The sequence below is a fragment of the Oncorhynchus keta genome, chromosome 15, assembly GCF_023373465.1.
Source record: "Oncorhynchus keta strain PuntledgeMale-10-30-2019 chromosome 15, Oket_V2, whole genome shotgun sequence".
Taxonomy (NCBI): Eukaryota; Metazoa; Chordata; class Actinopteri; order Salmoniformes; family Salmonidae; genus Oncorhynchus; species Oncorhynchus keta.
The window spans coordinates 15,377,422-15,392,949 of NC_068435.1; the positions used below are offsets into that span (position 1 = coordinate 15,377,422).

The window sequence follows — 15,528 nt, forward strand, 5'->3', positions numbered from 1 at the left end:
AGTCCCAAAATTAACCCATCCAGCCCAACCCTACCTTTCTTTACATACTACATCCCTGATTGGCTAAGGTGCTGTCTAGGAGGAGTCATAATACTGAGGTGCATTGTTCAGCAGGATTACTAATAGCTCTCAAAAGTACACAGGATGACTATTAAGGATAAAGAGGATGACATTTCTGCTCCGAGATTTTCTTCGAAAGGGATCCTTGTTAAAACAATTAGGAATATGCTAATGACTTGATTATCCAGCAGTGACCCAGCATGTGGAATAAAAATGGCCGGAACAATTTAATCTAATCAATGCAGAAATACAGTTTGTAACACCTGGGGTAGGCGAACCAAGTTTGGAACTCATGAACATTCTTGAAAATCTCCTCCTAGACAGATCCCTTTCATTAAGGAACAAACCGTGCATTCAGCAGTTGTTGCTGAACTCTGATGTCCTTAAAAGAAAACTCCATTCAAAAACTATCTTTTGGTATTTCTATCTTTAGTCCACTGATGATACAGTCGCAAAATGTTTTGCATAGCCACAGTCAAGTTTTCAAGATGCTAGACTTTCAAGAAGCTCAATATACAGTGTGTCACCAGCCATATCATAATTTTTTTTTTTGTGGTCCTTCTGTAGCTCAGTTGGTAGAGCATGGCGCTTGTAACGCCAGGGTAGTGGGTTCAATCCCCGGGGCCACCCATACGTAGAATGTATGCACACATGACTGTAAGTCGCTTTGGATAAAAGCGTCTGCTAAATGGCATATATTATTTTTACCTTTATTTAACTAGGCAAGTCAGTTAAGAACAAATTCTTATTTTCAATGACAGCCTAGGAACAGTGGGTTAACTGCCTTGTTCAGAAAGACAGATTTTTACCTTGTCAGCTCGGGGCTTCGATCTTGCAACCTTCGGGTTACAAGTCCAACGCTCTAACCACTAGGCTCCCTGCCGCCCCGATCATGATGATCCAAAATGCATTATATGATGTGACCGGTGACACTTTGCTTCTTGAAAGTCCAGCATCTTGAAAACATGACTGCTGACATCCAAAACATGTATCAACAGTGGACTAATTAAAGAAATACCGAAAGACGGTTTTTGAGTGGATTTTTCCTTTATGTCAACTCTGCTTTCATGTTCAATGTCAGGAAAAACAACATGATCCTTTTTTCCTCAGAGTCAATAGTGTGGGTTCAAGCGACTCTATGGCATGCAAAGAAGCACGTCGATACAATACCATGCAGGCATTAAAAAGATGTTTGCATCCTGCATGCTGAAAAGCCAGTATATTGAGAGCAAAGAGAGCGACGACAAAGTGAAAACCATCCTTGACAAATATCATAATATTGTCAAGTGGATGGGGGTTGAATATTTATACAGCCAGTCTCTTATCTGTATGCTGGAGACCAGTAAAAACGCATTAAGTTCAATGTTTTTGACTTCCCTTCTCTTTCACCTGGATTGTTAGGGCTGGATTCAATCCGCATCGTGGAAGTATGGCGGAAAATTTGTGTTAAAATGGAAATGTAAAGCCCGACATATGCAGCGTTTACCATGAATGCAGTCTCCACGAGGGAGGGAACATTGCCTTTAAATTTAAATCGAGCTATAAAGTGATACTTCTGCGATACGCACTGAATCCAGCACTGTTAGCCTTCAATAGCATCCTCTCTGACAAGGCTTAGAGCAAGGGGGACAACACTATAGTGACTAATTTGCTAATTTTAGACAATCTGTGACTAAACCAGGCAAATACATGAGTCATTCCAGATCACTAACTCTGTGACAGAACCTGGTGGAAGTCGTTTCTGTCAACATATTACACTGCTTCTTATTTTATCCTCTGATTCATGTGATTCATGTGAACTTAAGTTGTAAAGAAAGAGGTGAAATATGTCCTGAAAGTTAGTTGCTTCTACAGTTGTGTTAATTGCTTATTGTATCATGATGAGTTCCACTCAATCACTGGCTTCATCGGGGTTGGGGAAAAATCTGGTTTACACACTGGAACTATCTCAAATTGCATGGTTGCTCTTGACGGCACCAATTACGCCTTTGTAGGAGGAGTACTTTAAGTGCCGTAGTGTCCAAATGATTCTAGGCTGGTGAAAGCGATTAGAGCACGACAATGCTAGAGGTTTGTTTTCCATTTCCACAATGGTGTAACATTGCAGTGTATGGTTTCCCTGTATCACCATGTATTTGCTTTAAGAATACTCTTATTGTGACTCTACATTTATGACGACATGGTTTCGTGTGGAATTTTTGTTTTTAGATGCGTACAAAACTGTAGATAGGTTTTCCCCCAAATTCTTGAATCTTGAAGAGGACTCAGACAAATGTCCATAGACTACAGTGATATGGGCACTAGAAGCTACGGATGCAGAGCCAGTCGATGGCATTTTGAAGCTCTCAATATACTGTGTAGAGTGTTGGCATAGCATGGACAAGAGCTGGCACCACTTTCGACCTAGTGTGAGACCAGAGGAATTGTCTGAAATAAAATGTCTCCCACCCTTGCAAAACATCCCATAGAAGTAGGCTTTGTGTTGTAGACATGTCATTGTTTGTAAGATCGCTCCCTCAAAAAACACTGTGTTCCCTTACTTTGTCAGCAACTCTATTTGCAAGTATGAACAGATGAGAGCTCTAGACCTAAATGACTCCTTTCAGAAAGGGCTTTAATGTGTGTTAGGCTACAGGAATACCACTTGATTCACAGTGTTGAAAACAACCTAACCGGTGACACATTGCAAACTATCTACCGCATCAGCCAACACAAGAGAGACCATTGAAGAATGTCAACATCATAAACAAGTCACTATTCTGGGTGGTATTGAAGTACACAACTCACCCCTGTGCGTCCCGTGTGACTCAGTTGATAGAGCATGTCACTTGCAAAGCCAAGGTTGTGGGTTTGATTCCCATGGAGGACCAGCACAAAAAAAGTATGGAAATATATGCACTCACTACTGTAAGTCACTCTGGATAAAAGCATCTGCTAAATGACTAAAATGTCATGGGAATTGGTTAAAATGGATGCAGTGATGCTTTTTTCCTCTTCATTAAACCCTGGCCATTCCTTAATGTCATCTGGTCTTTAACCCTGGCCATCTCTTCGTGTCATCTGGTCTTTAACCCTGGCCATCCCTTAATGTCATCTGGTCTTTAACCCTGGCCATCTCTTAATGTCATCTGGTCTTTAACCCTGGCCATTCCTTAATGTCATCTGGTCTTTAACCCTGGCCATCTCTTCGTGTCATCTGGTCTTTAACCCTGGCCATCCCTTAATGTCATCTGGTCTTTAACCCTGACCATCTCTTCATGTCATCTGGTCTTTAACCCTGGCCATCTCTTCATGTCATCTGGTCTTTTAACCCTGGCCATCCCTTAATGTCATCTGGTCTTTTAACCCTGGCCATCTCTTCATGTCATCTGGTCTTTAACCCTGGCCATCTCTTCATGTCATCTGGTCTTTAACCCTGGCCATCTCTTCATGTCATCTGGTCTTTAACCCTGGCCATCCCTTAATGTCATCTGGTCTTTAACCCTGGCCATCTCTTCGTGTCATCTGGTCTTTAACCCTGGCCATCCCTTAATGTCATCTGGTCTTTAACCCTGACCATCTCTTCATGTCATCTGGTCTTTAACCCTGGCCATCTCTTCATGTCATCTGGTCTTTTAACCCTGGCCATCCCTTAATGTCATCTGGTCTTTTAACCCTGGCCATCTCTTCATGTCATCTGGTCTTTAACCCTGGCCATCTCTTCATGTCATCTGGTCTTTTAACCCTGGCCATCCCTTAATGTCATCTGGTCTTTTAACCCTGGCCATCTCTTCATGTCATCTGGTCTTTAACCCTGGCCATCCCTTAATGTCATCTGGTCTTTAACCCTGACCATCTCTTCATGTCATCTGGTCTTTAACCCTGACCATCCCTTAATGTCATCTGGTCTTTAACCCTGACCATCTCTTCATGTCATCTGGTCTTTAACCCTGACCATCTCTTCATGTCATCTGGTCTGTAACCCTGGCCATCCCTTAATGTCATCTGGTCTTTAACCCTGGCCATCTCTTCATGTCATCTGGTCTTTAACCCTGGCCATTCCTTAATGTCATCTGGTCTTTAACCCTGGCCATCTCTTCATGTCATCTGGTCTTTAACCCTGGCCATTCCTTAATGTCATCTGGTCTTTAACCCTGGCCATCTCTTCGTGTCATCTGGTCTTTACCCCTGGCCATCCCTTAATGTCATCTGGTCTTTAACCCTGACCATCTCTTCATGTCATCTGGTCTTTAACCCTGGCCATCTCTTCATGTCATCTGGTCTTTTAACCCTGGCCATCCCTTAATGTCATCTGGTCTTTTAACCCTGGCCATCTCTTCATGTCATCTGGTCTTTAACCCTGGCCATCTCTTCATGTCATCTGGTCTTTAACCCTGGCCATCTCTTCATGTCATCTGGTCTTTAACCCTGGCCATCCCTTAATGTCATCTGGTCTTTAACCCTGGCCATCTCTTCGTGTCATCTGGTCTTTAACCCTGGCCATCCCTTAATGTCATCTGGTCTTTAACCCTGACCATCTCTTCATGTCATCTGGTCTTTAACCCTGGCCATCTCTTCATGTCATCTGGTCTTTTAACCCTGGCCATCCCTTAATGTCATCTGGTCTTTTAACCCTGGCCATCTCTTCATGTCATCTGGTCTTTAACCCTGGCCATCCCTTAATGTCATCTGGTCTTTAACCCTGACCATCTCTTCATGTCATCTGGTCTTTAACCCTGACCATCTCTTCATGTCATCTGGTCTTTAACCCTGGCCATCTCTTCATGTCATCTGGTCTTTAACCCTGGCCATCTCTTCATGTCATCTGGTCTTTAACCCTGGCCATCTCTTCATGTCATCTGGTCTTTAACCCTGGCCATCTCTTCATGTCATCTGGTCTTTAACCCTGGCCATCTCTTCATGTCATCTGGTCTTTAACCCTGGCCATCTCTTCATGTCATCTGGTCTTTAACGCTGGCCATCTCTTCGTGTCATCTGGTCTTTAACCCTGGCCATCTCTTCATGTCATCTGGTCTTTAACCCTGGCCATCTCTTCGTGTCATCTGGTCTTTAACCCTGGCCATCTCTTCATGTCATCTGGTCTTTTAACCCTGGCCATCCCTTAATGTCATCTGGTCTTTTAACCCTGGCCATCTCTTCATGTCATCTGGTCTTTAACCCTGGCCATCTCTTCATGTCATCTGGTCTTTAACCCTGGCCATCCCTTAATGTCATCTGGTCTTTTAACCCTGGCCATCTCTTCATGGCATCTGGTCTTTAACCCTGGCCATCTCTTCATGTCATCTGGTCTTTAACCCTGGCCATCCCTTAATGTCATCTGGTCTTTAACCCTGGCCATCCCTTAATGTCATCTGGTCTTTAACCCTGGCCATCTCTTCATGTCATCTGGTCTTTAACCCTGGCCATCTCTTCATGTCATCTGGTCTTTAACCCTGGCCATCTCTTCATGTCATCTGGTCTTTAACCCTGGCCATCTCTTCATGTCATCTGGTCTTTAACCCTGGCCATCTCTTCGTGTCATCTGGTCTTTAACCCTGGCCATCTCTTCATGTCATCTGGTCTTTTAACCCTGGCCATCCCTTAATGTCATCTGGTCTTTAACCCTGGCCATCTCTTCATGTCATCTGGTCTTTAACCCTGGCCATCTCTTCATGTCATCTGGTCTTTTAACCCTGGCCATCTCTTCATGTCATCTGGTCTTTAACCCTGGCCATCTCTTAATGTCATCTGGTCTTTAACCCTGGCCATCCCTTAATGTCATCTGGTCTTTAACCCTGGCCATCTCTTCATGTCATCTGGTCTTTAACCCTGGCCATCTCTTCATGTCATCTGGTCTTTAACCCTGGCCATCTCTTCATGTCATCTGGTCTTTAACCCTGGCCATCCCTTAATGTCATCTGGTCTTTAACCCTGGCCATCTCTTCATGTCATCTGGTCTTTTAACCCTGGCATCCCTTAATGTCATCTGGTCTTTAACCCTGGCCATCTCTTCATGTCATCTGGTCTTTAACCCTGGCCATCCCTTAATGTCATCTGGTCTTTAACCCTGGCCATCTCTTCATGTCATCTGGTCTTTAACCCTGGCCATCTCTTCATGTCATCTGGTCTTTAACCCTGGCCATCTCTTCATGTCATCTGGTCTTTTAACCCTGGCCATCCCTTAATGTCATCTGGTCTTTAACCCTGGCCATCTCTTCATGTCATCTGGTCTTTAACCCTGGCCATCTCTTCATGTCATCTGGTCTTTAACCCTGGCCATCTCTTCATGTCATCTGGTCTTTTAACCCTGGCCATCTCTTCATGTCATCTGGTCTTTTAACCCTGGCCATCCCTTAATGTCATCTGGTCTTTAACCCTGGCCATCTCTTCATGTCATCTGGTCTTTTAACCCTGGCCATCCCTTAATGTCATCTGGTCTTTAACCCTGGCCATCTCTTCATGTCATCTGGTCTTTAACCCTGGCCATCTCTTCATGTCATCTGGTCTTTAACCCTGGCCATCTCTTCATGTCATCTGGTATTTTAACCCTGGCCATCCCTTAATGTCATCTGGTCTTTAACCCCGGCCATCTCTTCATGTCATCTGGTCTTTTAACCCTGGCCATCTCTTCATGTCATCTGGTCTTTAACCCTGGCCATCTCTTCATGTCATCTGGTCTTTAACCCTGGCCATCTCTTCATGTCATCTGGTTTTTAACCCTGGCAATCTCTTCGTGTCATCTGGTCTTTAACCCTGGCCATCTCTTCATGTCACCTGGTATTTTAACCCTGGCCATCCCTTAATGTCATCTGGTCTTTAACCCTGGCCATCTCTTCATGTCATTTGGTCTTTAACCCTGGCCATCTCTTCATGTCATCTGGTCTTTAACCCTGGCCATCTCTTCATGTCATCTGGTCTTTAACCCTGGTCATCTGGTCTTTAACCCTGGCCATCTCTTCATGTCATCTGGTCTTTAACCCTGGCCATCTCTTCATGTCATCTGGTCTTTAACCCTGGCCATCTCTTCATGTCATCTGGTCTTTAACCCTGGCCATCTCCCCCAGAGTTCTTTATCTCCCTCTCTCACCGTATGTGGATGAGCTCATGCAAGAAACAGATGGTTTGTCCCAGGGACATACAGTGGCAATGCCTGACAATGTGTCTTCTAAGGCAGGGCTTCCCAAACTCGGTCCTGGGGCCCCCCTGGGTACATGTTTTGTTTTTTGCCCTAGCAATACACAGATTTGAATACCCTGGTCTATGCTGTATATTATAGGTTGAAGCTTAAGCTTTAGATTTTTGGGAAGGACCGAGTTTGGGAAATCCTGACCTGAGCTATTTGAGGAATGAAATCAAAACGACATGAGTATTCTGAATCTTCCAAACCCTGTTGTCAGTTGTGGTACTAAAAAGTAACATAGAAACATTTGCCAAAAACATTGGTTGGAAAGAATTGTTAGAGATATCAATAACTGTTACCTATAAAGACAACAGTATATAGTAGTAGACAATACTGCCAAATAAATTATTATTTGTTCCTTGAATGGCATGCTGCATGCAAGTCTGATTAAACCGGAAATTGAGAAAAACTGGTTTAACCAGTTATTGAGAACACAATACTGTATATTGAGCAGCAAGCAGTATTTTTATTAGTATTACCCTGAGCAGGCAAATTGTTGGACAGCCTCATCTGCTCCTAATATAAGCCACTGCAGTGGAAAGAACATTAAAAGGGGACTTTTATATGCCTTAGCTTGTCCATGTACTAACAACAGTCTTTTCTACAGGAACTCATCATATCAAGCAAACTCATCGTAGCACATTAAAGGAATTTTAACAAGTCTCCTTGATTTAAATGAGAATTTGAGCAATGGTAGAGATTATTTTGGGATAAATTTGTTGAAATGTAAGGGGGGTGTCAGAAGCGGTAAACATACAGATAGGATTAAACTCAACTGGGGATGACCTAATAAAAAAACTGCAGACCTAATTGTGCTCGCATCATCCAGCCAAAATGCAAAGCAAGCACTCCAAATGGATTCTAGCAAACATGTCGAGTCAATATAAAAGTCTATCCTTTCATTATCATTTACTGAACAAAATGGTAATAACGTGTATTTGAAACAAAGTCTCACAATATGACGCGAGCGATACAAGCCGTAGCACAGCCAACACAACCAAAAATAGCACAAGTAAAAGTATCAGGTGGTAGAAGACATAACACAGAACTTCCCTACAGGATATCACCTTCAAACAGCCATTGTGGACTTAAGAGCAAAGCTAAAACTCTTTCGTATAGCCTTATAGCCTCAAAAGCTTTCTTTGATGAACGTCAACATCATCGTGTTCCGGAACTTTGTTAGGTCATGCTTGTCCATTGTCAGTAATAACTACTGTATGGAATATCAACAGGCATGAAGAATACAGTGTGGAGGTATACTCCAATGGTACACAAGATACAACTCAAACTCTGCTTGAAGGTCCACATGACCTTTCACACAGACACTAATGTGGGATTTACACACAACATTCAGTTGTGGTGAAAGTTCAAGCGCACAAGTATCTCTGGTTAGGATTCCGCTCTACATGAAGCTGTGCACTATGTCTTCCGGTCAAGTGACAATAACACACACATGATATCGGTCAGTAACCGGCCAGTAACTCGACCCTGTTAATCTGTGATGAGGGAAAGTCTCTTAACTTTCCAAAGCTTGTTACATGGCCAGAGTTCCCCAGGAAGACCGGGGTGAGAAACGACTGTCTCATGTAACCTCGAAAAGAAAAAAAAGTGTTTAGTTTCAGAGCGAGAGAGAGAGTTAGAGAAAGGAGATAGGACCGGAGGGGGGACAGGCAAGGCATGCAAGTGTATCTGAGTTCTGACTGGATTAGGCCTGCTAGTTATGAATAAGGAAAGATAAATAAGTGGGGGAGGGGATGAGGAAAAACTGCAAGCATGCCACGTTAGATGGGTACAGTAGTAGGAAATCTGCAAAGCATCATGACGCAAAAGAGGAGGTGTTTGATAAGAACGGCAGAAGACTGAGGCTCTTCAATAAAGTAGGGGAGCTCTGGAGCTGTATCAAGGGGGCAGTGACCAGCATTGCTTCCCTCTACTGTACCATCAGGGTTCCTGCCAACTCCGCCACTCAGCCAACCACCCCTCCTGTCCCCTCCACCCACCATGTGTCTTTCATTCGCCCGTCTATTCCAGACAGACTCCGTGCTCGTCCAATCTCACACCGTTCTGCCCTTTGGCTCAGGAGCGTGGTCAATGTAACAGTGCATCAGCAGATTCATTTCCAAACTCACGCACAGCACTTTGGAAAACAAGCGCCTCTTTTTTGAGTGTGTTGGAGTGATGGGATGGAGAGCAGTAAACATGAAGACTACCATGCTGTTTCATTGTTTACTACAGGTGGGAACTCAATCCATGTTATGAAACTTCAAACTGGAGACACTGCATTTGCCTTGAAGAAACAAACTCCTCATGACTCAATTTTGGAAACTGTGCTAGAACGGATAGCAACACACTCACTATTCATCATCCTAGCTGAAGAGCCTTTCGTGAAACACTTCCGGGTTAATGGGGTTATTATAATATGGTTAAATGTTAGAAATTTGGTAAAAAAAAAAAAATTGAGCTTAAATCCACATTAACGACTTTGTACCAGACAAATGACTTGATATTTGTTTTCTCCTCAAATAAGCACGGATGTTTTGTATGAATATGTATCTCAGATTAAATTCCTTTGCCACGTCTTGAGCAAACTGAATCAGCTGGCAGAAGTGACAAAAGCCTGTAGAATACCTAACGATTACGACATCATTCAATCAATTATTCGAGGGGAGACTCATAATGGAATGGTAATGTGCGAGAACACAAAGGACTAAAAAGCTTTTGTTCCTCAGCAAATCTTGGAAGTAGATGCTGAAAAGAGTGGGCACATTATGGATCTATAACAATTACATAAGGAAGAGGAATGAAAAAAGACAATTGCCCTCCGGCTTGCTGGTGAAGGTGACTTGAAGGAGCTGCTCCATTTTAGCAAACTCCTTCCTCCTCCTCCTCCTCCTCCTTTTTGCTACCACAAATCAGTTTAGAAAGAGACGCTTGGTTCAAAGTGCTGCTCAAATCATAGGTTTCGCCTCCTAGCCACTGAATGTATTTTTCTTTGTTGACATATTTCTGGGGTTTTGAGGATGGGTGCCACATTCATGCCGACTAAGGGGCGAATACCTAGTCCCCCTTTGCCTTATTCTGTTTGGAAAGGATAGCAGTTTTTTAGGGGGGGCTGCCCCTCGCCCAATCCCACCCCATCCCTCACCCACTCAGGGCAGCAGTGGCGCCAGCTCGGTGCAAAATGATAGGTTTTCCACGGCTAGAGAGCGAGGACTCACATGGTATCCCTATGGAGCAGCATAGTGGGGAAATAGAAAGTATAACATTATAGACACTCACACACACACACACTCACACGACACACAAACACGTACCCAAACACACGGAAACATGTTATTTTCAAATTGAAACCATAACTGGACTGCCTTATATTGCATGCACTGCTGCGGACTAGTTTGGCACGGAGCGTGTGGTGGGCATATCATCTATCCTGACCCCATTAGCCACTCTAGATATTTCATGGTGTTGACTCCAGCCGCATGTTGCGTCCAAGTAACATAGACATCCGACTGTAGAGCTTGGTTACATTTCCCTGTGGTTCTATGGTTTTCCTTTGTAATGTTGAAAGATTACCAGACAGATACAACACCAACAATGTCATCCATACGTTCTATTCATGCTTTTCACAGTATTTGGCAACACCTGTATCTTTCATGGTTAAATCTAAGACAGGAAAAAAAAACAGTGTGTCCATCCTTGTGACGGTATCACTTTAAGGTTTTATGCAAGTACCTTCAGCAATACACTATTCATTCCTGTAGGCTTGATGAACAGAGTGTTCTTTTGAATGTGTGCCAACAAACTATTTGGTGAAGTTGGATTCGAGTTGCACCTCACGCTACTTCTTTTCCATTTCATGTGGAGGTGGAGCCAAAGGTCAAACACTGTTTTCTCTGCTGGTCCTTACGTGGCTCCAGGGTGCAGGGGGAAGTGGTTAGTGAGGGGTTAAGAGAGCAAGGAAGTATGAGATGGAAAGGGAGGAAATAAAAAGCAAGCAAAACGTAAGAGAGCAACTCACCGTCTGACTGACTGAAAGATTGGCAGCGAGCGTTCCTGTTGACTGATTTGACTGTTTGACTTTTTGACTTTACAGCCCTTTTGTCATAACGAAGTATTACAGGAGCTGACGTCAACCCATCCCACCTCCCTCAGCCCCTACACACCAAAGAAGACAACTTAACATCAAAGTAATGATAAACTTGTAATTGGTCTGAAAAAGCGTGCTCTTCCCTGCCTCCTCCCTTTACTCTGAGATCTGTGAGAATCCCCACCGCCCCCTTGAGAAAAAGCCTGATGTGAACGGGGATCCTTGGGGCTGCTCAGCATTACCAAAACAAACCATTCAGCAAACAAACAATTAGACACTCATGAATTATGGAAAAGCTGCTAAAATAGCATTAAAACAAGGAATAGGGACTCGTGGAGTGATCGCTGAGCTAATGAAACCCCTTTTTTTTTACCCAGGCAGTGGTGTGTGTGGGGGTACGACACATCAAGACATTACTTTGGGCTGGTGAGCATAAACAGAACACGACAACACAACTGGACACAGATAACAGAAAGCGGGAAGGAATGAGAGAGAGAAGGGGGAATGAAAGAGAGAGAGAGAAGGGGAAGGAGAGAGACAGAAGTGGGGAGGGAGGGAGCGAGAGCAAGGGGGGTACGGAGGGGGAGAGAGAGAGTGAGGGAGAGAGAGAGAGAGATAGGGGGGTACGGAGGGGGAAAGAGAGAGAAGAGAAGGAGGGAGAGAGAGAAAGTGTGAGAGAGGGGGGGGAGAAGGGGGAAGGAGGGAGAGAGAGAGAAGGAGGGAGGGAAGAAGGGAGAGAGAGAGAAGGAGGGAGGAAGGGGGAAGGAGGGAGAGAAGGAGAAGGGGGGAAGGGGGAGCGAGATAGAGAAGGGGGGAGTGCCGACACACACAGTGCACAACGATGGGGGCGTGCGTTTCTGTGGCGATTGGCTGGGTTTTTCCCTCTTTAGGGAACTCCCTAGCCGTTTACCTCTCGCAGACTCGCACCGTCCAGGCGGCGATGATCCAGGAGGAGATGCTGAAGACCAGCAGCACGGTGCCGGGGCAGATGGTCATGAGCGTCTTCATGACGAAGCGCGTGTTGAAGTTGATCTTGTTGAGGGCGCCGATGCTGCGCGATGAGGCGTCTGTGAAGAGCTTGCTGTGCAGCAGCATGACGCGGCCGATCAGGTAGAGCCTGAGGAACATGGGGATGGAGAGGATGATGTCCACGTCGGCGTTGGCCGTCGACGGAGTGTAGGTGAAGGCGATCCGCGCCGTCCACGTGAAGCGGTAATGGCCCGGGATGGGGTGGATGGCGCACACCAGCAGCTCCAGCACGATGAAGAAGATGCGCTCGTACGTCATGGCTATCCTCCAGTCGTCTGCCCCATTGTCCACCATAAACAGCTGCGGAAAAGGAAAAAGTAGCTTAGTTATACGTTATTTTACAGACTTTACCTACTTCATTTTACAGTAGTTATAAACTTTCTCTTTCAGTCTTTATATACTTTATTTTACTGTAGTTATATACTTTATTTTACAGTCCGTAGTACATACTCTGCTGTTCTATCTCGTGTGTAATGATGTTCAAGATGTCACAGAGAAAAAAACAGTGTTGGTTGTTTGAAGTAACCTCTTTGTTGTAATATTGCAAACAGACGTGGCAGTTTCACTACTGTGGATTACAGCTTTAATAGATGCCACTCTTCACATTTTAAAGAGCCTTAAAAAAAGTAACAGTTATTTCAGTCATTTTCTGTAAATATTATCATATAAATCAGCTGAATTAGGACTGTAAAGTATCTAACATACCCAATTGAGTTGACCTGTTTAAATGTTGAATACTTTAAAAAAAATCATCAATAACGGGCATCATCACACTCAATAATCAAACTCAATTTTTAAGCAATTCAGGCAATCACCACACCAGCCCATAAATTATAACAATGAAATGTTATTTCCTGCTAAATTGTTGCATTATTTCGACTCACCTGGATTTCCCGGGCATGGTACATTATTATAAGACCAAGCAATATAACAGTGGAAAGGCTGATAAGGCATTTCAGTGCAAATGAGTACGAAGATTCCTGTAGTGAGAGACAGACACACAATAAATATAGTTTAGAGATACAGTGATATTGAGGAGAAATATAAATATATAAAATAAATTAAGAATATTTATTGACGATTACATAACATGTGCAACCTATGTTGACTTTCAGAGGAGGGGTCATACCTGGGCTTCACCTCAGAACTGTACATGTAAAAGCATTAATAGAAGAAATCTTCAACTTAGATTTTCGTTGTTGTTGTGTGAAATAATTTAGGCAGTCTTCATGTGGATTTTAGAAATATTGTTGGATGGAGCAAACAAGACCAAAATGAATCCATCTATCTTTCGAAAAGGTTTCCCTCTGCAGTGAACGTAGCTAGTAGGAGGGAGAGGAACACTGACAATGAAAACACCACATATTATCAGGTTAAAACGGGTTAAAGGTTCAAATTAAAAGAGAGCTGAGGAAAGGGGTTTGAACTAAAAACAACAGCACCACAAAGTGTTGACAGTAGCAGGAAGTAAAGGTCAAACATTGGCTCTAAACAGTACACAAACTATTTATACATCAAACACACCACTAGGTATTTTCAATCTAATAGTAGCCTAGATGCAGAAACCGAGCAGTTATGTTGTGCATCTTCTACAGTAGCGTTAGCAGGAAGCAACCCACCGTGAGAGGTGCAAGTGATGAATTGATCGTTTGGACGCTAGAGCTGCAACGTCTATAAAGGGGTCATAGATCTTTGGAATAAGGACCTGCACTACTAGACTTCCCTCTGTGGGTAAAAAGTGATTTGATGAATCAGCTGTAATAATGGTGGGGAGTAAAACATGTTATACAATGATGGGGGGGTTGTAATCACAATCCTGACAACAGCGACAAAAACAACAATAGGAATCATTGTAAATAATCGTCAGGGGCGATTGTAAAAGCTGCCCATTGCTATGTTGTCAAGGCCCGCGGACGACCAAGTCGTTGTAAATGGATATTGATATGCTCTCTTGGGGTGGGGTCAAGTAAGCATGCATTACAATATGAGCCATTACACTGATCATGCAGCCACAATATATAGTAACAGGCGGGGAGAAAATTAGCGAATGTATTTTTAGCAATCAACTTGATTGCTTTGCCCCTCAGGTCTCTGGCACCACTCAAGACCCTATAATGTCTGAAATTGTTTTGAGAAGTCCCCTGTGAAATAACATTGAGTAAAACCAATTAATCCACCTGACAGATGTATAAGGTTTTTTCAGTCCCCAAAAGCTCACTTCCTTTAACACACCAACCCCCCACCACACCTCTTTAAGGGTTGGAAAAAATCTTGACTGACTCACATGTCCATGTGATGTGACATACAAGATGAAAAATGACTCGTCCTTATTGTAGCGCATTCTATATGGTAGAACTGCTGTGTCACTCAGGGATCAGTTCAATTTAAACTCAGACCAACACGACAATTAATCTAAATTTACTACAAAAATTGGTTAATAGAAACCTTATAGACACCTACAGTGGGGCAAAAAAGTATTTAGTCAGCCACCAATTGTGCAAGTTCTCCCACTTAAAAAGATGAGAGAGGCCTGTAATTTTCATCATAGGTACACTTCAACTATGACAGACAAAATGAGAAAAAAAATCCAGAAAATCACATTGTAGGATTTTTAATGAATTTATTTGCAAATTATGGTGGAAAATAAGTATTTGGTCAATAACAAAAGTTTATCTCAATACTTTGTTATATACCCTTTGATGGCAATGACAAGTCTTCTGTAAGTCTTCACAAGGTTTTCACACACTGTCACTGGTATTTTGGCCCATTCCTCCATGCAGATATCCTCTAGAACAGGGATGTTTTGGGGCTGTTGCTGGGCAACACGGACTTTCAACTCCCTCCAAAGATGTTCTATGGGGTTGAGATCTGGAGCCTGGCTAGGCCACTCCAGGACCTTGAAATGCTTCTTACGAAGCCACTCCTTCGTTGCCTGGGTGTTTGGGATCATTGTCATGCTGAAAGACCCAGCCACATTTCATCTTCAATGCCCTTGCTGATGGAAGGAGGTTTTCCCTCAAAATCTCACGATACATGGCCCCATTCATTCTTTCCTTTACACGGATCAGTCGGCCTGGTCCCTTTGCAGAAAAACAGCCCCAAAGCATGATGTTTCCACCCCCATGCTTCACAGTAGGTATGGTGTTCTTTGGATGCAACTCAGCATTCTTTGTCCTCCAAACACGACGAGTTG

General features: G+C 43.5%; 1 protein-coding gene across 3 annotated transcripts in view; it reads right to left on the minus strand.

The window, feature by feature from the left end:
• Positions 1-15,528, minus strand: part of LOC118400379 (small conductance calcium-activated potassium channel protein 2-like) — a 55,550-nt gene that overhangs the window by 14,481 nt on the left and 25,541 nt on the right. For all 3 annotated transcript variants that reach the window (XM_035797187.2, XM_035797189.2, XM_035797188.2), the window contains exons 3-4: positions 13,220-13,315; positions 12,217-12,635 (exon numbers count right to left, since the gene is read on the minus strand). In XM_035797187.2, coding sequence (XP_035653080.2) covers positions 12,217-12,635; positions 13,220-13,315 — 515 coding nt within the window. The remainder of the gene's footprint in view (positions 1-12,216; positions 12,636-13,219; positions 13,316-15,528) is intronic.